At 37.6% G+C, this 24,054-nt stretch overlaps 1 protein-coding gene across 1 annotated transcript in view; it reads right to left on the bottom strand.

Moving 5' to 3' along the window:
• The window catches only part of LOC126416282 (SEC14-like protein 2), a 277,374-nt gene that overhangs the window by 16,300 nt on the left and 237,020 nt on the right, over nt 1–24,054 (bottom strand). The window contains exons 6-8 of the mRNA XM_050083931.1: nt 22,843–22,923; nt 10,300–10,499; nt 6,766–6,914 (exon numbers count right to left, since the gene is read on the bottom strand). Of these exons, the coding sequence (XP_049939888.1) occupies nt 6,766–6,914; nt 10,300–10,499; nt 22,843–22,923 (430 nt within the window). The remainder of the gene's footprint in view (nt 1–6,765; nt 6,915–10,299; nt 10,500–22,842; nt 22,924–24,054) is intronic.

Genomic DNA, 24,054 nt, shown 5'->3' with positions numbered 1-24,054 from the left:
TTCCTGTTCTTCTGCAGCTCCCTAAACAGCCACACCATCAACCACTACTCCTCTCCTACAAACTGAGCTTGGCCAACCTCCTTAACATCCCACAGCCTTAACCACAGCCTCCAAGACGAAGAATAGCCCATAATCCCATGAACCAGTCACAACAGAACAGTGTCCTTAACCTCTCATCTAAAGCACTCTCCCCTCCTGAATTATCTGTGTTATCTAAGGGCCTCACTTTCAGCCCTAAACCTGCATTTGATAATGCCTCTTTGGTGAAGGACATCCTTTTCTTCACATGTAATACCCATTGGAAATATCACTTTGCAACCCACCCCAAGACCTTTCCAACAGTAAACCTGACATTGAACCCTGCCTCGAACAGTTCAGACCACGATCTCAACTTGATCCACCACCACTACCTCAAAATCATCCCTTACAAGCCTTCAAAGAATTCCTCACATCCAGCATTGTCTTACAACCTTTCCTCAGGTCCTTACAACATGGCCCTAACCTGTCCTCTGTGGAACTTGAGGCTCAGTTTTCCCTAAAAGCTGATGACACCATCATTATACTCCCAGCAGACAAAGGATCTGCCGCTGTGGTATTTGACCAAAAGGATTATGTTAGTGAAGGTCTATGCCAGCTGTCTGATGCCTCTACATACAGCATCTGCTATCAAGATCACATCCCTGTGATTCAAACTGACCTGCAGTCCCTCCTTGAAACTTCAAGCCCCTCACAAGGACTAACACCTCAATCCATAGAACTTCTCACCCCACCCAAACCACATGCCCCCACCTTTTACTTTCTTCCTAAAATCCACAAACCCAATCATCCTGTCTGTCCTATAGTTGCTGGCTTCAAAGCACCCACCAAACTTATATCTGCTTTAGTTGATCAACATCTGCAACCTATTGTACAAAACTCACCTCCTACATCAAAGATACCAACCATTTCCTAGATCATCTGAAATCTGTGCCTGTCCCACTCCCACCACACACCTTGCTTGTCACCACTGATGCCATCTCCATCTATACAAAAATTCCCCACATACATGGTCTGTCTGTTGCTGAACATTTCCTCAGTCAGTGCCCACCTGATTCCAAACCTATGACATCCTTCCTACTCACCTTAATCAACTTTATACTTACCAACAACTACTTCACCTTTGAGGGGCAGACATACAAATAGATCACGAGTACAGCCATAGGAACCAGGATGGCTCCTTTCTATGCCAACCTTTTCATGGGTTGCTTGGAAGGGGCTTTCCTGGGATCCATGTCTTCAGGCCTTGGTTTGGTTTTGATACAATTATGACAACTTTACCATGTAGACTCATGGTGAGGCTGACCTGCTAAAATTCCTGGAATCTCTGAATACCTTCTCCCAATTAAATTTCACATGGTCCTATTCTGAATCCCATGCCACTTTCCTTGATGTTGATCTCGTCCTCACTGAAGGCCAGCTACACACTTCTGTCCACATTAAACCTACCAACAAACAACAGTACTTACATCTTGACAGCTGCCATCCTTTCCATGTCAAACGTTTCTTCCCATGCAACCTTGGCATCTGAGGCAAATGTATTTGTTCGGATGCAGACTCTTTACACCAATACACCACCATTCTCATCTCACCCTTCACTGCATGTAATTACCCCACCAGCCTAGTTAAAAAGCAGATTTCCTGGACCATCACATCCAATCCTGGTACTGCTGATCCCTCCACAAAACAGCTTTGGAACACACCATTGGTGACTCAGTATTATCCTGGTGTGGAACGTGTTAATCAGTGACTTCAACAGGACCATGATTTTCTAAAATCATGCCCTGAAATGGGATCCATTCGGTCTAAAATTTTGCTCATCATACGTAGAATAGCTTTCTGTCACCCTCCCAATCTCCGCAATATTCTTGTCAGACCCTATGGTCCTTCTGCACCATCTTCCTACCCTATGGCTCCTACCCCTGTGACCATCCCTGCTGCAAGACTTGCCCTACGCACCCTCCTATCACCACCTATAATAGCCCTGTAACTGGAAAAATATGTACTATCAAAGGGAGAGCCACTTGCAAAATGACACACGTCATATACCAGCTATTATGTAAACACTGGTCAGCCTTCTATATCGGCATGACTACTAACAAATTATCAATTGGGATGAATGGGCGTAGGCAGAGGGTATATACTGGCAACTCGCAGTATCCTGTTTCAGTGCATGCTCTACAACACGACATTTGTGACCTCGGAGCCTGTTTCACCACATGTGCCATCTGGATTCTTCCCCCTGACACCAGTTTCTCAGAATTCTGCAGGTGGGAATTAGCACTAAAACATGCCCCTGGTTCTCGCCACCCACCTGGCCTTGTGGCTTGTTGTATATCAAGTTTCCGTTCGCTTTGCTGGTGATGCCGTCATCCTGTACTCTTGGTTGCCCTGTCTCCCTTGTAATAATATTCCAAATTGTTTTGATTTTGTTATCAGAGGTATTAATCTCAGACATGGTGCACATGCTTCTGGACTTTTTAATAACCTTTCTTAATGTAGCACAGTAGTTTTTATAATATTTGGCTCTTTCTGGATCATTACTCTTTCTTGTTGTTAGATACAGTTCCCTATTGTGGTTACAAGATATTTTTATTCCTTTAGTAAGCCAAGGTTTTTTGCATAGTTTCTTATAATTAGTTTGACTACTTTCTTGGGGAAACAGTTTTCAAATTCTCTTACAAGTGTATCATGAAATAAGTTATATTTTAAATTAGCATTGGGTTCCTTCTACACCTCATCCCAGCCTAACTGCTGAAGATTTTCTCTGAAATTTCTAATTGTTGAGTCATTAATTGAACGCACAACTTTGGAGGGTAGTTTTGAATTACTGAATGGAGCTATGTCATATACTGTAACTAGCTGAGCATCATGATCAGAAAGCCCATTCTCAACAGGACAAGAATTTATGTTTTTAAACCTATCTTGGTCTATAAGAGTGTTATCTATCAATGTGCTGCTGTCCTTTACTACCCGAGTAGGAAAATTAATGACAGACGTCAAATTGAAAGAACCGAGCAAGACTTCCAGGTCATTCTTCCTATTACACTCTTTCAATGAATCAACATTGAAGTCCCCACAAATAATAATTTGCTTTCCCCTATCTGACAGATAGCACAACAAGGCATCCAAGTTTTCCAGGAATAAATGAAAGTTTCCTGAAGGGGACCTGTATACTGTTACAATTATAAAAGAGCCCTCCTTCAGTTTAAGTTGACAGGCACATGCTTCTATATGTTGCTCTAGACAAAACTTTTTTGTACCTAAGCTTTCTACACAGTGATAACTTTTGACATATGTGTCAACTCCTCCTCCCACCTTATTCTCTCTACTCATATGTGCAGCTAGTTTATAACCACTGATGTTTACCTTTTCCATATCAGACACAATGTGATGCTCAGACAAGCATAGTATATCTATTACATTACCAGATTCAATGTCATCTAAACAAACCAGGAGCTCGTCTACTTTATTCTTCAATCCCGGAATATTTTGGAGAAAAATGGTAACATTATATTTTACTTTACTTTCAATACAGAGCAGTGCAACCATGTGCTACAATCAGACCTGTTGACATCATGGCATGGAATAGCAGAGCACCTAAACATGCTTCTGGGGAATACTCCACCTCACAGTTTGTAGGTGAGTCCACAAAGCATCAACTGTGGCTGCAGGAGGACCTGAATAAACAAGTTGCTAACTGACCACATACCAGACATATTTAATGGGTGACATCAGGCAAACAGGCATCCCACAGAAGCAGTGGTATCCATCATTCTTCAAAGAAGGCTTGCACATTCCTCACCACTTGTGGCTAGGAATTGTCCTGCTGAAATATGGCATGTGGAATGGTCAGCAGGAGAGGCAGTATCTCTGGCTGTAAGACTGCCCTGATGTAGCAGTAGCTGTTCAGATTGTCCTCAATTGTCCTCAATATGAAGGAGGCGAAATCATGTGTTACAGGCAATGGGACTCCAAACCATCATACTTGGCTTTTGTCTGCTATGCCACTAAACAATACAGTCTGTCCAATTGCGCTCTCTACAGCAGTGTCAAATGTTTATGTGGCCCATCATACTTGGCTTTTGTCTGCTATGCCACTCAACAATACAGTCTGTCCAATTACATTCTCTACAGCAGTGTCAAATGTTTATGGGGCTATCACTGTAGGGCATCTGACGTTGGATTCGTATGAAAACACTACATTTTGCCACTCAGCTTTCCAGTGTTGACATTGATGTAACCATTGTAGTCTTCAGTGTTAGTGGGTTCTGGCCACTGAAAACCAAAGCAATGGCATGTGTGTCACCAGTCCAGCCTGCAGAAGATGGCACTGAACTGTCGATGTACAAATGTCCACACCTGTTGCAGTGTTACAGCATCATACCAACACTGTGGACAAAGCTCTTCAGTCCGTTACGGCAAAGCAAACAAGATAGTGGTCATCTCCCCTGTTGGCACTGTGTATGTCCTCCTCCTCTCCACTGGTTCCACTTTCCCCTCACTGTTTAAGCAGCAAGTGCTGTATAAGCCACAGTGTCATGGGTGACAGACCTGCCTTCCAGAGACCAGTCATTCTGCCCTGTTTGAACTCCTTCACATGCTGATGTTGCACTCTGTGGTATCATAGTTTGTTGATCTATCTATCTGTATATATGTTTATTTACTTACTTATCCTTTGCCCATGGACTCCAGCCAATAATTTTCAGCTGAGAGTAAAGGGTGCATCATTCAATTTTATATATACAATAAGTGTACAGCAAAGAAAACAGGATTACATTCATAGATACATATGAAGTTATTACATATTTTATGTTACTGTACAATAGCTAATATTTAATTTGGCATTTAATTTTCACTCATAGTGTTCTCTGTAAGATACACTTTAAAATGACTGTTATATAAATTTAATTCCTTTACTTCCTTAATTGATTTTGGATGCTTATTGGAAACCTTTTCCCTGCTTCATTGGAAGCACTCATTGTAAATTTCAGATTTTGCTGTCTTGTGTAATAATTCTCCTTTCCTCTTGTTGCTTGGTCATGTATTCTTTATTTAGGAGGTGTTTATCACTTATTCTGACTGCTAGTGGCACTAGGTGACACATTTCCACTTTGTATGGCAGCTGTGCACCAATTGAGCATTGTGTAATTCTGACCTCTCTGGCCACACAAAAGAGAGTGCTGTTGGGCCTATATGCACAGTACCTGCCTGTCATTTGAATCATTTATTACAGTTCTGCTGTTCTTATCATGACATGTTGCAGACCATTGTTTCTAAATGTTTCACTTTTTACAAACAGTAGTGTATCTCGGATTAAAGTTACCAGGAAATATGTAATGGAATGAGTGTGTCATGATTATGGTAGGGAAGGTGAATGGTTGACTTTGGTTTATTGGGACCATTTTAGAAAAGTGTGGTTCATCTGTGAAGGAGGCCACATATAGGACTATATTTTTGATTACTGCTCAAGTATTTGGGACCTGCTCCAAGTTGGAGTAAAGGAAGGCATTAAAGCAATTCTGAGTCAGGTTGCTAGATTAGTTACTGGTAGGTCTGAGCAACACACAAGTATTACAGAGACGCTTCGGGAACTCAAATGGGAATCCCTTGAGGGAAGGTGGCATTGTTTTTCAGGGACACTGTTTAGAAGATTTAGAGAACCAGCCTTCAAAACTGAGTGCATGCTGATTCTGCAGATGCCAACATGCATTTCATGTAAGGACCATGAAGATAATATATGACAAATTTGAGCTCATATGGATGCATACGAATAGTCATTTTTTTCTCACTCTATTTGCAAGTGGAACAGGAAAGGAAATGACGTAGTGGCACAGGGTACCTTCTGCCATGCGTGCTACCATGGCTTCCGAAGTATGTATGTAGATGTAGATTTTAAACCCATGGATAGTTGCATGGAGTGTGTTGTGTTACAAATGGCCATCTGTGTTCTATATCTGTTTGTCTGGTACATACTCTTAATGTACTCTGCAATCTCGACAGGACACAATCATACTACAATATATCATCTCACACTTTGTTTACAATGCATATTTACATAAAATGCATAAAGAGAAAGCAGCTAATCAGAGATCTTTCCCCAACTCCAGTTTGAAAGATGATATTGGCAAATTCAAGATGAACAGTCTCTACCCCATGTGGAATGTATTGATTCTTTAGTATTTTGTGTTCACCTTATACATTGTTACAGTGCTTTTCTTTTCAGGTTGCTAAGAGGTTATTATAACATAAGATTCACATAGCCATTTCTGAAGTATTCAGCACTGGTCCATCATCCATTAACTCTTTTAATTTTTGGGTGGTTTTATAAGTTTATCTGCTTATGGTTGGTCTCCATTTGTTGGGTACGCTTTTAATTAATACTGTGTATTATTCTGAGTGTCTTAAAATATTTTGAGGCCACAAATCTTTTTCCAATGGTATACAATTTTGAAGAATTTTATAGTAATATAAAAGAAAACTCAAGGATTAGCTCACTTTATGGACACAGTAGTGTCACAAATTTAGATGGAAGAAAGTAAGAAATTAATCTACAGATAAAGATGTGTAAAGCCTATAAACTGAAGAGTACAAGGACTTATTAAAAGATTTTAATACAGCTAGTAAGTATGGTAATGGGAGTAATTACCAGAACAGAAACTTAAGAAAAAGGCCAATGAATTCTGATAATCTCATTGATAAAATAATTATCTGAGAAAAGTTACTCACTTCAGGAAAGAGCCATCTTGTGCAACAACAAATGGAAGTTTTAATTTGTCTCCCTTCTTTATTACAACAGAAGTGTAATTTTCATTTTCTGCAAGTTTTTCACTGTTTTTATAATAGTATGATTTTGGGATTTTACCTCCTTGATTGATCTGAAATCAAAAATATGTCTAATCAATTTAAACACAACAAATATCTCATTGTATTCATCATCACTCTTCTAGTATGACAATGAAAAATGTGGTATCTTATATATTGTAATATTTCCTATATTGACAAAACCCACTTTTTGCCTAATTCTTTGTATACACTACCTCGTTTTTCTCCCTCTGCATGGTTTGAACTTAAATTTTGTCATAGCTGGATAACAACAACTAATGTTGATCTAGTGTGAAATTTTAATACTACAGTGCGAATAATACAGTGTTCTTGGAATGAGTAGTAAAACTTAAATATGATAAATGGCAACCACTCAACTGCTGCCAGCAACATATGAAAAAAGGTGTAGAGCCTGATGCGAGAGGTCAATGAAGTGAATAAATAGATGCGAGAGGTCAATTAAATGAATAAATAGACTGCAGTTAATGAGCACAATTTGTAATCACCTCCTGATGATATACAGTTGGCTTGAGCATTACAGTAAAATTTCAGCAGTGCAATTACGGAAGTTCCGTTTTTTTCAGATCAGGTAATTACAAGGTGGCAGTTGATCAATAATTGCGTGAAAGTTATGGCTATGAGCACTATGGGACTTAACATCTATGGTCATTAGTCCCCTAGAACTTAGAACTACTTAAACCTATCATCACGAGGCAGAGAAAATCCCTGACCCCGCCGGGAATCGAACCCGGGAACCCGGCATAAATGTTGATGAGCCAGTTTACAAGTTTTTATACACTCAAGAACACATTGTTTTCCTGTCAACAATAGATTTAAATTACCAATGTGCTTTATTAACAGGATCAATAATGCAAATGCCAGTGAGTACATGAAACTTTTCATAGTGTTTGTAGGAACATGAGAGTGAACTTTAAGTAACACTGTCTTTATTGCAATAATATGCTGAAGCCTTTGTGATAAAACTGTTTATCTAAATAGGGCTCAATCATCAATAACAAAGAACCACTCAAATCAGTGAGTTACATCTGCACAGAATTACATGTCTTGCAAATTTTTGACATAATGTGCATTCAATGTAAGCAAATTCCCCCACTGAGGACACCTACATATTCAAAGGTTCTAGTCAGCCATTTGCATCTCACACCAGTAACAGAATACTCTATTGCACACTGTGCAGTATACAACCAAGAGACTCAAACTGCTACCAAATCAACACATGTGGTGGCTTCTTTATTTCAATGTGAGTCACTAGTGACTGGTAGCAGTTTCACAGTGGCCTCATTACATCATGTATATGCTGTAGTAACATTAGGGCAGATATGATTACTTTCAGACTGTAAGTCAGCTGAGAGGTTTTAACAGCTAATAAACAACATTACTTTATCTTCCCTGATAAGTTCTGATTTGGCATTGCCAAGGATGTCTATTATGTGTGGGCACAGTAATATCAACTAGAGGGGGCAAATTCTGCAAGTCCTGCGGAGTAACAGATCTTGACCATAACTAGCATTATGGTTTGAAGATCCATTTGGTATTGACTCAAGTTCCTTGTAGTAGTAATAGGGAGGAGACGGGGGTCTTCAAGTGGAAAAAAAGGTACCACCTATATCCTGAATCTACAGTCTTTACATCTCATGAGATTGTGTTAGCATCATATCAAGGTATCCTAACAGGTAATACAAGTTTTTAATAACTTATGTAATAAAATGAAACACCTGCAGTCAACATTTTGATGTTCTTTTATTATATTGCAACCAGTTTCAGTGACTCAATATACCATCTTCAGGCGTAACTGACAATGAGAAGATGAACTCCAATCATATTCATTATTCCATCAGTGGCCAACATCTATCAACTGGCTTCCATAGAATACTGCAACAGTGATGTTGTGTGCGAGTTGGTAGCTGATGATTTCAGATACAACATTGCTATTATACTATTCTACGGAAGCCAGTTTAAAGATGTATGCTGATTATGGGATCATGTATATGATGGGAGGTCACCCCCTCAGTACCAGTTACAGCCTGAAGATGGTGTACCGAGTTACCGAAACTGGTTGCAATGTAATAAAATAACATCAAAACAATGGCTGTGGGTGTTTCATTTTATTACATAAGTGAACAGCCGAAGTCCCACTGACCATTGATCACAAGGATGACTTACAAAAACCTCTCCTGTAGGATGTATATGACTTCAGCTTTGACCCAGTGTTGATCAACATGTATTGTGGACCAACTGCAACCTGCCTAATGTGAGCATAAAAAACTGCATGACTTATTTTTGCAAGGAACTGATGCAACCAGATCTAAGAAGTGGAATATGTTACTGATGTGGACCAGCAGTATTGTTACCATATACCCAGCTCCATGACATCCTTGACACATGGATGTATAAACACTGAAAACTGTCATGTAGCCAACTGAAACAAATAAACTTCAGTCAGCATTATGCGTGTGCGCGTGCACATGCACTTGCCCCCCCCCCCCCCCCCCCCCACACACACACACACACAAACAAAATTACATTTCACTTATTCATGTCAATATCATGAAAAGGATAGATTGCTACTTACCGTATATTGCAGATGCTGAGTCACAGACAGGCACAATAAAAAGACCCTAAACAAGTAAGCTTTCAGCCAAAAGGCCTTCTCCTGCATTAGACAACATAAGTATATACATACATTCATTCACACAAATGCAGCTCACACACAAATGACCACTGTCTCTAGGTGCCAAGGCCGATCTGGCTTCTTTTTATTGTGCCTGTCTCAACATGTGCACTATTCAGTGAATAGCAATCTATGCTTTCCATAATATTGTCATTATTTCATGCTGGATTTTCCATTGCTTGATTTCACTTACTCATGTTATTGATAACATTAATATTGATTTGAAGGAGTTGTGTATTTTCTCAAATTCATAAAAAATTGTGAGATTTAATTATTGTGTACGAAACCATCATTTTGGAAAATTGAGAAAACCTTTACCATTAAAAAAATCTCTTACAGTCATTCATGATGCAACTTGTTCATAGGAAATTATTCCAGCTTACATTGTCTACACTTCCATTTCAAACTACTACTTGCTATTTTTTTTTTTTTTTTTTTTCAAGGCACAGTTTTCTGCCACCTATGGATGTACTTTGCAGATGTCTATTTCAACAAACCACGTCAAAATTTCAAACTGACCAATTCCAAGTGAGACCCAGAGATTCATAGAGCACTACTTAAGTATGTGTTTTGGTTACTACCAATTGCAGTCCCATACATAAGGCAATGAAAGTAAGAATCTTTTGAATCATAAATGTTTTCTCAAGTTGACTAATGTGATATTCTTTTGTATCATCTTTTACACTTTTCTCCATAGTTACAGAAATATTTCTAATAATATGTACAAATTATTGCTAAGCTCTTACTTTGGTTGGACATTTTGGATCACCATCAGGATCTGTTAGAGTTCCTCCATAATATGCTGGCAGCTGATCTGCTGGTATTGTACTGAGTAATGCAGCCTTCCACTTAACTGGATCATTTTTTATAATCTGTATTTTACTTAATGTGTACTCCTTCAGAAAATTTTTTACAACTGAGAAAGCAATTGCAAAAACCTTTGGTGCTGAAAAAAGCAATGATTGTTTGAACAACTTTTGCTTTTAAGAAATACAATACAACAGTAAATACATGTTAACTGTAGTGGCAATGTTCTACAAACACAACTGCTCACTGTTTGCCACATATCCTATGCTGAAATCCTCAATTTAAAAAAAATATCATTGGAAGAATTAATTCTACATTTGATTACTGTATACTTAGAGTGGGGGAGTTTGTACTTGTACTTTAATAAAATTATGTGCCAGGCTGGAACCTAAATGCAACCTAATGCAACCAAGTTATTGAGACAGGATTAATAACCCCCTTCACTGTTTCACTTCTATTAGTACCTATTTTCTGCAGTAGTGAAGATGGGCAGTGAATCATACATTGATAGCTCAACCATTAAGAGTATCATTTGCACAAGGCAATGGCTTCCAGTGAATCACTTTATCCTGTCAGGTAGTTTAAACCAAGACACACACTCCACTAAACAGACCAAGATACATTTTTCATATTTAATTTTTTTCCAATACTGAAAAATGACATTTATGGAGATATAGGATACGAGGAAATCATATCTGATCGTTTCTTCTATGTCATGAGCTATTATGTTAAAGAATGTTTAGGTTAGTTATAATTTAAGAAGTGAAATCCTTCATAATCTATCCCTTTAATGTTAATTAGAATTCAAGTCATAATCATTATGATGTAAAAGGTATTGCTATCAATAAAACAAATGCTCAATATTAAGTTTTTGAATTGCACATTTAAACAGAAAAGTTGGAAGGTGACCTCTCTGATATCTAAAGTTACTGTTAGAATCTAATTTAGACTTAAGTATTACGAAATATTTTCTGAAGGTACTTGTTGTAAATATAGCCATGTGTGGGAGTGACACACAGACAATAAGTAGTACAGACAAAAAGAGAAAAGTAGTTTTTGGAATGTGTTGCTGTGGAAGAATGCTAAAGATAATATGGGTAGACTGATTAACTAATGAGAAGGTGCTAAGTGTATTGAGGAAAAAGAAATATAAGCAGAATTTGACTAAAAGAAGGGTTGGTTTGGGTTGGTAGGGGACATACTGAGGCATCAAGGAATGGTCAGTTTGGTAATGAGGGACATGTAGAGGGTAAAAATTGTAGAGGGGGACATAGGCATGAATACAATAAGCAGGTACAAATGGTTATAAGCCACAGTAGTTATGCAGGGATGAAGAGGCTTGCATATGACAGACTAGTGGGGAGAGTTGCATCAAACCAGTCCTTCATCTGATCACAACAATAACAACAACAAGAAGTTACTAACTTACGACCAATCATTAATAGGTGAACTAGAAGTATCTGTTGTTGCAGTAACTGGTGTTGATAGTGGTAAATTGTCATGTGCATGTGTAGTTTATAAAATAAATGATGAAATAACCAAGTTAAAATAGATGATGACATTTTGCGTATGAAAGTTAAAAATTATTATTAAGCTGACAGTAAGAGAACTTTTTCCAATCCACGTTGGTGTGATAGAGCAACTGGCAGTAACAATTTGAAAGAACAAAGAGTCTTGGTTGCAGAAATGTATTATTTATTTTATTTATCCTCCAATGACATGTTTCACCTTATCTTCAGATTGGTCTATAAGAAAAAAATACAACCTTTCATATAAATGGCATGACCCCAATTTAGCAAAATTGGACTAGCAACAAAAAATGTGTTTATGAATGGTTTGAATGCTTTTATGAAAGGAAGGAAACAACTGAGGATAAGCCACACTAATGTTGGCCACTGACAAGCAGAACCCCAGAAAAGATCAAGAAAGTGTGACAAATGCTGGCACAAGATCAGTGACGGACTCTCAGATTGATTGCAGAACAATTGGGCATTATCAAGGACACAGTGCACACCATTGTCCATGATGATTGTGGTAGGTGGACGATCTGCTCTCAATCTGTGCCATACAACCTCACAGATGAGCAGAAAGCAAAATAGATGGAAACTTCTGGTGATTTCATTTCCAGGTGTGACCAGGATCCATTGCTTCTGAATACCATCATCATGGGAGATGAGACCTGGTGCTACCAGTTCAATCCAGAATCAAAATAGCAATCAATGTCATGGTGTTCAATGTCTTCTCTATGAAAAAAAAAAAAAAAAAAAAAAAAAAAGTTGATCGCCTTCTTCGACAACAATGGCATCATCCACAAGGAATTTGTTCCTGGAGGTCAAACCATTAACATTGCCTTTTACCAATCTGTTTTGAACCAATTGCTACAGCATATCCAGCGGGTTTGGCCAGAGTTGCACAGGACTGGAAAATGGATGCTGCTCCATGACAATGTGCCTGACACAGCGCGATTTGTGTGCGCCAATTCCCAGCATAGAAGATGGTAACTTCTTGAACACCTTTTGCTTTCCTCTGATATGGCTCCTGCGGACTTCTTCGTTTCCCCGCTTGAAGGTGGCCATGAAAGATGGTCATGAAAAGTGAATGTTGTGCTGAAATCAATGCCATCAAAGATCACCTGACAGCTGTTCTGTGACTGATTCCACAGAAGGTCTTTGCTGATAGTTTCACGAAGCTATATGAACGTTGTCAAAAGTGTGTTGTCGCAGATGGCAACTATTTTGAAGGGCAATAAAGAACATTTGTTTGTATACTTTGTTTTGTTTGTTGTCTGATAGCATTCACCAAACTTTTTAGACACACCATGTATGTACCATAATAATTGGAATGATAGAAATCACAATGGGACTAATCACATAATCAGAGATAGTGGTAACTTCTATCAGGATCAAAGTGTCAATAGAGAGAAAATTTTAGATATCAGCAGGATAGGGATAATGGGGATAACCATGGGCATGTTAATAGAAGACACAATCATAGAAGCAGCAACCTGAGAAACGGCAGTTTGCCTCAATGGAGGTCCACAGTTTTGTGGCAAGGAAACACACGGGACCCCCAAGTTGCACTTGCAGTTAGACAATAACAACAGTGTTAAATGATATGGCACATGTATCTGAAACTGAAGAGAAGGAATATCAGATTTCTCATTTATATTTTGATCAAAAGTTTTGGAATACTATGTTTAATTATGGTGATGGAGGTGCTAATCACAAACCAGAATGTGAGAGTAGTGGGAATTTTGATGTAGTCTACACTAATGATTTCTTCTCTTGGGTGGAAAACACTGTTGTTGATGTATGTAAATGAGGTGATGACTGTACTGGACCTGAACTAGGTGGTATTTTTGATGTAGATGTGAATGAGAGCTGTGAAATAACTGAGGTTGGTAAGTCTTTGACTGGTGGCTTATTGCAAATGAATGTAGGTGAGGTAAGTGACTTTGATGAAGATGAGACTTGTATTGTTAGAGATGTTATTGATGAAGTACTTTTGGGGGAATATTCTGCTGCTGCTGCTGCTGATGATGATATCAGGTATTTGTGAAGTTTAAGAATAATGAAGTTTTGGAGCCATTTGTAAATGATGTTAATGATACACATAAGGTAAGTGATGTAAGCGAGGGTCATGGAATACCAGTCCAATCAAAACAGTTTTTCATTAATGCTATTCAGAGTAAAGATCCAAAGAGTGAAGGTGGGGTAACCGTGAGCCTGGAGAATAAAGGTGAAAACTTTTTGAAGATTATTTGGGACAAGACTGATGATAACACAGATAAAGGTGCATTCTGGAATAAGTTAGCTGTGGTTAGTCAGAATTTGTATCCCAATGGGTGGAATGAAGTGAAAGAGGAACTAAACAGAAAGTGTAATTTTGACAGTATTGTGTTTTGTTTTCCTGCTGTAACAAGTGATGTTAGTTGTACCATGGAATCTATTCATTGTGTTTAATCTTTACCTCACAACATGAGTAACCAAGGTAATGCTATGATACCTGTAAAGTTGATAAAACCTTGTGTGGATCTAGCATTTGATGAAATTGAAAGTGATCTTTTGCATGAAGTGCCTGACAATAGAGAGGATGATTCAGAATCTGTGTGTCATTAAATTAAAGTTAAGATTGCTCAATGGGAAGGTAACCATTTGATACAGGTAGCCCAATTTTGGTATATCTGAACAATTTAGGGGTAAGGTCATGTACAGTAAGAATTTATGGAAATGGTCCATTGTAGGTGTAAAGATAACAGGAGCTACAGGTAAGCAAAGCAAATTGGTAAAATCTCAGATACTGTTAACTTTTAGTGTAGAAGACAAGATATTTGAACATGGATGCTTAGTGATCCCTAGTCTGAAAGAAAATATACACTATATTTGCAGATTCATACAACTGCATATTTCTGTTTTGTATGTCACGAATGTAGTATGTAAGATCTTGTGATTTCTGAAGTTCTGTCTTATCTGTTGACTGAGTTTAAATCTATGCCACACTGTCTTTGCAGATTCATTCAACTACATACTTCTGTTTTGTAATAGATTTGTGCTTTAGAATTTATTACATATATGCTATGTGACTACATGAGTAGATCTTTTTACAGTTTTGAAATGGGACAATGCCATTAAATATCCAGTAAAAAAATTTCTTATCTAAGAATGCTATTAGTGCTAAATATTGTTATTATTCCTATGTACTCTACAGAAAATAATAAAATTTAATTGTCACAAATTCTTTTGGGTAAAGTCATTGATGTTGTGGTAAATTGAGTGAAGACTCATTTTATTCACATGTACCATAAATATTAGGATTAATATCTTAAAGTTTCATATGTGAACACTTTTTAATCCATTCTGACATAAATCCTGTACACTCATTTTTTCAAAGTAGATAGTCAAGGAGGGAAGTATTGAACAGCATGCTTCGCACACAAAACATGTTTCAGGGTTTGATGTGAAAGGTAGACAGGAAGTTACTTATCCATTGGAGCAAGCAATGAGAAATCAAGGTGAAACAAAGATATGGATGGATCCACTCCTACACTCCTATATGGCTGCACCCTTGCTGGTCCAGTTGACTTACAAGAGATCACAGGTGCTGGGTAATGTACTCAAGCATTTGTCAACTACATCACTGCTGTGACTGAGATTTGTAAATTGTTAGCCAAGAAATTATTCTATATGAAGAATTTGTGGAGCTATATGTTTGGAGAAGTAGTCACTGATATGGACAATGTTATTCCACATAAATGTATTTTTTTTCTTCTTTCAGGTAGGAGGATTAACTTCCCAATATATTATGTAGGTTGATGTTCTGTGAGTGATGATTTGTTATGTGAAACTCAAAAAGTTCTAGAGTGCATTCTATGAATCATGTTGTAAATAATTATCAGAATCTGATAGAATTAAGCACTGTTAGGTTAGTAGTCATACATTTCAATGAATTTTCTTATCTCAACACTCAGTATGTATAATTTTTTAATCAATTGTAGATGAATCTTCTAGGCTTCTATGTACATAGGTTAGTTTGTATGAACAATTAGCAAATAGTGTGGAAGACATTTACGAGTGTAGACAGTATAACAGAATTTATACATTTCTGATTTCACACACTGATTTTGGTCCTCAAGCTAGTCAAGTATGTCATCATTTATCATTCCAAGGTTTTTAGAGCTCTGATTATCTGGTATTTATCCTGAGTACTGCATTATTGTATCTCATTGGAACTTGAGTTGTGTGCAAACTCATGCTTAACTCTGTTTTGGGTATCCCTGGTCCTCTCTCTCTCTCTCTCTCTCTCTCTCTCTCTCTCTCTCTCTCTCTCTCTCTCTGTGTGTGTGTGTGTGTGTGTGTGTGTGTGTGTGTGTGTGTGTACTTGAGGAATGTGTGCAACTGTTGATTGAGGCTAGGTGCTTCTGATAATTATTATTTACATATGATTGAACTTACTGATATATGATTATGAAGTTCATTCATTTTATTGTGTCAAAACATTTCTGCTGATATATACCCAGTGTGGTTTGGATACATGGGTCACTCCCCACATCATTTTCATTATTTTCTCCTTCTATGAGTCAACATATCCTTACATACTCTGGTTTATGTGGCTGATTGACTTTGTGCTATACTCCTACTTGTAACTGATTATATTCTTCTGGTCTGTGCCCATCATTGTGAGTTTTTTGAGTCAGCTCACTTGTTGTACTCTTAGGCTCTGAATCTTGTTTTTCTTCTCTTTTGATAATTTTTGAAGGTGTTTTTATAGATGTAAACTTGAAATTTGTAATTCCAGGAATTTACACTGTCTTCCTATAGTTTAATGTTGTAATGTAGTTTTGACTTCCTATCATTTGTTTTGTGACAGAATGTTCCACAGATCTGAAAATCTGAATGCCATGTCCTCATATATGTTTAGATTAGGACTTTTATAGTAGATGTTTTTCTTATATTCTCTGTAATATGTTATTTAACAGACACTTCTATACACCTGTACTCTAACTTATGGCATAATTTTGTACACTGTTTGGCAAACCTTATAGAAAGTCACAAAATATTGTAAACACATTGTTTCTGTATTTTGTGAGGGGGATATTTTAAAGCAACATCTTTCTCTGGCATTACTTTTCCTCAAGAGTAGTAGTAGATACCAGTCATATTTTTCGGAATTCAGAAAGGTCAATATTATCTCAGATATTTTTATCTGAAAAATTTCATGTAATTTTATACACAATATATTATATTTCAAGCTAAAATTTATGAAAAGGAATTACTTTATTTTCGTTGTTACAATCGCTATGTACAAGCTCTGAATGTAAAGTTAATTTTTTTTTTGCTTTAGAAACATTTGAAATTACGAATTATTTGGCACACTTAAAATTTCTGTTATTACTTACATAATCTAGTACAGTTTATTATGTTTATTTCTGAATTCATTTATAACATAATAATCAAACCTAATAGAAATTCATTTGTCAAGAAAAATTTAAAACCCTTTGGAATATTGTTACTACTGCGGAGTGAAGAAGAAGTAAGCATGCCTCTGATGTGATAAGATTTATTTTTCTATTTTGGACAAACAATGTAATTTCAGTTTTGGTAATGCGAAAATTCAAAATATTGTGTGATACAGTAAAATGTGACGCAATAAATGAACATAAAAAAATTCTGCAACGACATTCTTCAAAATTATTAAGATCAATTGGGCCATGGGAACCTAAAATGTGAGAATTTTGGCTTCAAGAATCAGACCCCTAGACATGAAGAATTCGAGCCAACTCTGCAAGAAAAGATAAGTACACTAAAAAATTTATTGTAATCTTACTCCTCTCAAATGTTAAAAAAAAAAACTTTGCAGATTGGTGAACAAGAGCAGCAACTAGGAAGGAGGGGTTGATTACAGTACTGAATTTGAATTGGGGGAAAAAAGAGCTTTCTGGCACAATTTGACTAAAAGAAGGAATCGGTTGATAGGATACAATCTGAGGCATCAAGGAGTAGTCAGTTTGCTTATGCAATTTAGGGTAGGGGAAAATTTTAGAGGGAAACCAAGGCTGGACTACAGCAGGTGGCTTCAAGTTGATGTAGGTTGCAGTAATTATGCATAGATGAAGCAACAGCAACAAACAAACAAACAAATAAACAATGACAACGCGATAGTGAATCATTGACTCCTTTGTTTTTAATTTGTACTACATTTAATTTTGCACACCAACATCAGATCAAAATAATGTAGCTTGCATGTGGAGTAATTATTGTGGAAAATAATTTACAAGAAAAGATTACTTTCATAATATCAACATTTATACACAAGAAGATAATTCCTATAGATTCAATTCAGTTCAATTCAATTCAATTTATTAGCGTCCTTGCAGTACATCATCGAAATGATATAGGACTTGTCAATAAACATTACAATTTAAAATACATATACATGAAAATTTGTAATTGAATTTACTTGTCACTTAGACATTACAATTTTAATAGAACTTTTAGAACATTAATATAAAAATATACAAGTAGGATAACAACGTACAAAAAAAAAAAAGTTTGTGATCCTCACATCAAAGATTATTTACATTCTTACATTAACAGTTTCACCTTTTCATAGAAACAGCAAGTATTTAAATGTGAGCAATTACACATATTTATTATGTCAGGGAAATATTAACTGCGCTTTTATTGTCAACGATTCACAAACTCTTTAATACTGTAAAAACTATTGCTCAGTAACATGTTTTTTAATTCTCTTTTAAATATGTACAGTTTTGGTATTATTTTTAGTTCTTTGGGGAGAGCACTGTAGAGGATTTTGGGTTAGTATAGTACACTTTTGTGATACATAGCTGTTTTATGAATTTCTCTGTGAAAATCATTCCTATTCCTTGTTTCGTAGTTGTGAAATTCTCTGTTTAATGTAGAAAATTCCTCGTGTTCTTTTAAGAAACATATGCTTTCATATATGTATAAAGATGGTAGTGTCATGATTTTTAATTCTTTGAAAGCTTGCCTACAAGAGTCTCTATATCCTATACCTTTTATTATTCTGACTGCCTTCTTTTGTAGTCTAAATGAGTGTTTTGTTAGACTGATGTTCCCCCAAAACTGTACGCCGTATCTTAATAAACTGTGCATGAATGAGAAATAAACACATAACACTGTTTTAATATTACATGAGCTTTTAAGCATTCTAAGTATATAACATGTTTGACTTAATTTTTTGTTCAATGATATTACATGCTTTTCCCATCCTAAGTGTTCATCAAACCATACTCCCAAGAATTTAGTGTATGATGCTTGTTCAATCTTACACTTACCCAGTTCTACTGTAAGGTTAGTTTTTATTTTATTTGTAATATGTCTGAAGTTGATCCACGTTGTTTTTATGGCATTCACAATGAGTCTGTTTTCATTAAACCATCTGTCTGCTTCGTCTGTTGCTAATGTGACTTTTTCCTGTAAGTCAGCTTCACTATTTGCTTTAACAAACAAACTTGTATCATCAGCAAACAGTACTGCCTCTGCTTCAGGTAGTTGACTTGGTAGGTCATTGATAAATATTAAAAACAGTAATGGCCCTAATACAGATCCCTGGGGTACTCCATACAAAACTCTCTCGAATCTTGATGAATATGTCCTATCTGCCTGGCTTATCTCCACCTTCTGATACCTGTCTGACAGATATGATTCAAACCATTTGTGGGCAACTTCACGTATCCCATAGGCATATAACTTCCTAAGCAGTAACTTATGGTTGATGACATCAAAGGCCTTTGATAAGTCTAAAAACAATCCACAGTTTAATTCTTTTCTGTTTATGGAATTTAGAACAAGTTGCAAAAAATTGAAGATAGCTGTTTCAGTTGATTTATTTTTACAGAAACCATTTTGCGCATTAACCAATATTCTATTCTTAATAAGAAATTTGTATAGTCTCTGATACATTATCCTTTCTATTATTTTTGAGAAACCTGACAACATTGATAAAGGCCTAAAGTTACTAACATCATATTTATCATCATTCTTGTAAAGTGGCTTTATAGTAGACATTTTAAGTTTTGATGGAAACACTCCTGTCTTAAAAGATTCATTTATAATTTCAGTGAGATGCAAGGCTATGTTTCTTGCACTTTGCTTAATGACTTTGTCAGGAATCCCATCACACCCACATGACATTTTATTTTTTAACTTATTTATGGCATTTAGTACCTCTGAATCAGTTACTGGATAAAGGAACATTGTCATGTCATTCATGGGGATTTTTACCTTGCTATTGGAATTGAATTCAGTTTTAATTAAATTTATGGCTATATTTGTGAAATGTTCATTAAATATGTTGGCAATCTGAAGTGGGTCCTTAACAGTTTTACCCCCACTTTTAATGACAAAGCTGTTATCTTTTCTTTTGTGTCTACCTATATTTTTATTTATTACCTCCCAAGTTGACTTCATTTTGTTGTTACCTTTCTCAATATAGGTATCATTATCAAGCTTCTTAGCTGCAATTATTACTTTCTTGTATATGCTTCTATAACATTTCACATGTGCCTTCAGTACTACATTCTTCCTGGCTGATTTATTTCACTTTCTGAGAGTGTCTGATGACTTTCTAATCCCCTGTGTAACCCATGTTTTGGTTTTATGTTTAGTTTTGACTCTTTTTATAGGAAAGGCAACATCGAAGCAGTGGTTGTAGCTTTCAAGGAATGAGTCAAACTTTCTGTTGACATCACCACTTGATTCACTACCCCAGTTGTTATTTTCCAGAATGTAATTAAAAATTCTTATGCTGTCATCATTTATAAATCTCCTTTCTCTGTAATTGTTATTGATAACAGGGTCCTTGTAAGATGTGACATTTAAACTCAATTTGATACCCTTGTGATCCGATAAACCAGTGTCAATTACTTCAGTGTTATATTCACACTTGTCCTTGTTTATAAATACTTGATCTATTATAATTTCAGACATATTTCCGCATCTGGTAACTTCATTTACAGTTTCCATCATACACTCTTGAAAATGAAAAAAAGAACACATTGACACTGGTGTGTCAGACCCACCATACTTGCTCCGGACACTGCGAGAGGGCTGTACAAGCAATGATCACACGCACGGCACAGCGGACACACCAGGAACCGCGGTGTTGGCCGTCGAATGGCGCTAGCTGCGCAGCATTTGTGCACCGCCGCCGTCAGTGTCAGCCAGTTTGCCGTGGCATACGGAGCTCCATCGCAGTCTTTAACACTGGTAGCATGCCGTGACAGCGTGGACGTGAACCGTATGTGCAGTTGACGGACTTTGAGCGAGGGCGTATAGTCGGCATGCGGGAGGCCGGGTGGACGTACCGCCGAATTGCTCAACACGTGGGGCGTGAGGTCTCCACAGTACATCGATGTTGTGGCCAGTGGTCGGCAGAAGGTGCACGTGCCCGTCGACCTGGGACCGGACCGCAGCGACGCACGGATGCACGCCAAGACCGTAGGATCCTACGCAGTGCCGTAGGGGACCGCACCGCCACTTCCCAGCAAATTAGGGACACTGTTGCTCCTGGGGTATCGGCGAGGACCATTCGCAACCATCTCCATGAAGCTGGGCTACGGTCCCGCACACCATTAGGCCGTCTTCCGCTCACGCCCCAACATCGTGCAGCCCGCCTCCAGTGGTGTCGCGACAGGCGTGAATGGAGGGACGAATGGAGACATGTTGTCTTCAGCGATGAGAGTCGCTTCTGCCTTGGTGCCAATGATGGTCGTATGCGTGTTTGGCGCCGTGCAGGTGAGTGCCACAATCAGGACTGCATACGACCGAGGCACACAGGGCCAACACCCGGCATCATGGTGTGGGGAGCGATCTCCTACACTGGCCGTACACCACTGGTGATTGTCGAGGGGACACTGAATAGTGCACGGTACATCCAAACCGTCATCGAACCCATCGTTCTACCATTCCTAGACCGGCAAGGGAACTTGCTGTTGCAACAGGACAATGCACGTCCGCATGTATCCCGTGCCACCCTACGTGCTCTAGAAGGTGTAAGTCAACTACCCTGGCCAGCAAGATCTCTGGATCTGTCCCCCATTGAGCATGTTTGGGACTGGATGAAGCGTCGTCTCACGCGGTCTGCACGTCCAGCACGAACGCTGATCCAACTGAGGCGCCAGGTGGAAATGGCATGGCAAGCCGTTCCACAGGACTACATCCAGCATCTCTACGATCGTCTCTATGGGAGAATAGCAGCCTGCATTGCTGCGAAAGGTGGATATACACTGTACTAGTGCTGACATTGTGCATGCTCTGTTGCCTGTGTCTATGTGCCTGTGGTTCTGTCAGTGTGATCATGTGATGTATCTGACCCCAGGAATGTGTCAATAAAGTTTCCCCTTCCTGGGACAATGAATTCACGGTGTTCTTATTTCAATTTCCAGGAGTGTATTATGACACAAAAACAGATTGCACAGTTGCTGTTGTTTACTACAATCATTTTTAAATTTAACATTAAAATCACCAAGAACAATTACATTATGTTGAAGTTCATTCAGCAGTCCCTCAAGGTTTTCCATAAAAATGGCAAAGTTGCCCAGTGGTGATCGATACAAACACACAATAGTAATTTTTAATTTGGTTAGCTCACATATACTGTATTCAAAATCTTTTTCTGTGCATTTTAGTTTACATTTAATTTCTTTTGATTCTACCCCTGTCCTAACATAAATACATGTCCCACCCCCTTTATGGTTGATTCTACAAAATTTGGAATAATTATGTTAGATGCTTGCATTTCTTTTACCCAGATTTACTCTGAACTGCAATATAGCAGCACTTATTCTTATAAAAGTTTTTATTCTACATTAGTTTCATCAGACACAATGCATGCTACTAACTTTAGCTAGTTTCTCCTTATGTCACCATACTAACACTGGAATGATTGGCAAACAGTAAACATATGAATGAAATATTTTTAAATGCTATATTTACACTTACCATTGATGATATAACAAATTTTCAATATTTCTGGGTAATTTGCTTCATACATCTGAATAAGTGCAATCACTACTTCTCCCGCTGAAAGAAAAGCCAAAAATACATTTGATTTACATTGAAAGTTTGATTTTGTTGACTCTTTCTTTTATCAAAATATGGTTAAGATACTACTAAAAGAAGAAACGGAAAAGTAACCAAATTTTGTTAAATTTTATAAATGAACATACATTGATTATCAAAATATGATGAACACCTGGTAGCATTTTGGTCCATCTTTGGATCGTAGTACAACTCACATGGATTCAAAAAGTCCTTGGTAGGTTTTCAGAGGCAAGTGGCATCAGATGTCTATGCACAGGTCATACAGTTTCTGTAAATTTTGGGCGGATGGTTGTGGGTGCAGATCTGGCCATTGTTAGCATCCCAGATGTGTTCCATCAGAACCCCATGTTCAGCTATGTGAACTGAAGTGTGTGCTATGAAACACTTGTGCCAGCACTGTAGTCTATTGGCACATCTGCCATAGATCATCTACCTGTCATGCTTTAAAGAACGAGCAAGCCTCCGACCTCATTCTGCGATGAGGCATGGATGTCCAATGTGATGTTGCTTACTCATAGTTTCACCATCCTTCAATAAATTTCCATAAATGCTCACAGCAGAAGCAGGAAAACAGCTGACTAGCTGTTTATGTACTTTAATTCACATGAGAGGTAGAACAAATTAAGCTGATTTATGTTCTCCTGTGACTCTTCTGGCAATAAAAGGTTTACATCTACATACTTTTAATCTCTATAAAGTGTATGACACATGAAGGTTTGACTGTACTATGTACCAGGGCTTTGTCCTGTATCATTCACAGAGGAAGCATGGTAAAACTATTGCTCATATGCAACTGTTATGTTGTCATTAGTCTGATTTTATATGTGCGCTTGCTACAGGAGGAGTAAGTTGTGAACATTCCATGTTTCTTAACTTTTCATGAAGTTGTGTAACAAAACATTATTTCATGCAGACAGGCTTATGTTTATGATTATCTGCTCTTGTAAGCATTTTCTTGTACAGATCTGTTCATACAGGGTGTGCACGTAAACATCCTTTCCTCCTCCTCCTGCCATTTCTCACTGCAGTCATGACAAGTTGCATGGCATGTGAAACAGTTAAACTATTTTTCATTGCACAATGACAGAAGTCAGCAAGAAAAACCAATCA

Source organism: Schistocerca serialis, chromosome 1 (genome assembly GCF_023864345.2).
Source record: "Schistocerca serialis cubense isolate TAMUIC-IGC-003099 chromosome 1, iqSchSeri2.2, whole genome shotgun sequence".
NCBI classification, from domain to species: Eukaryota; Metazoa; Arthropoda; class Insecta; order Orthoptera; family Acrididae; genus Schistocerca; species Schistocerca serialis.
Note: the sequence above shows the minus strand (reverse complement) of the source record. Positions and strands in the feature narration are given on the sequence as shown.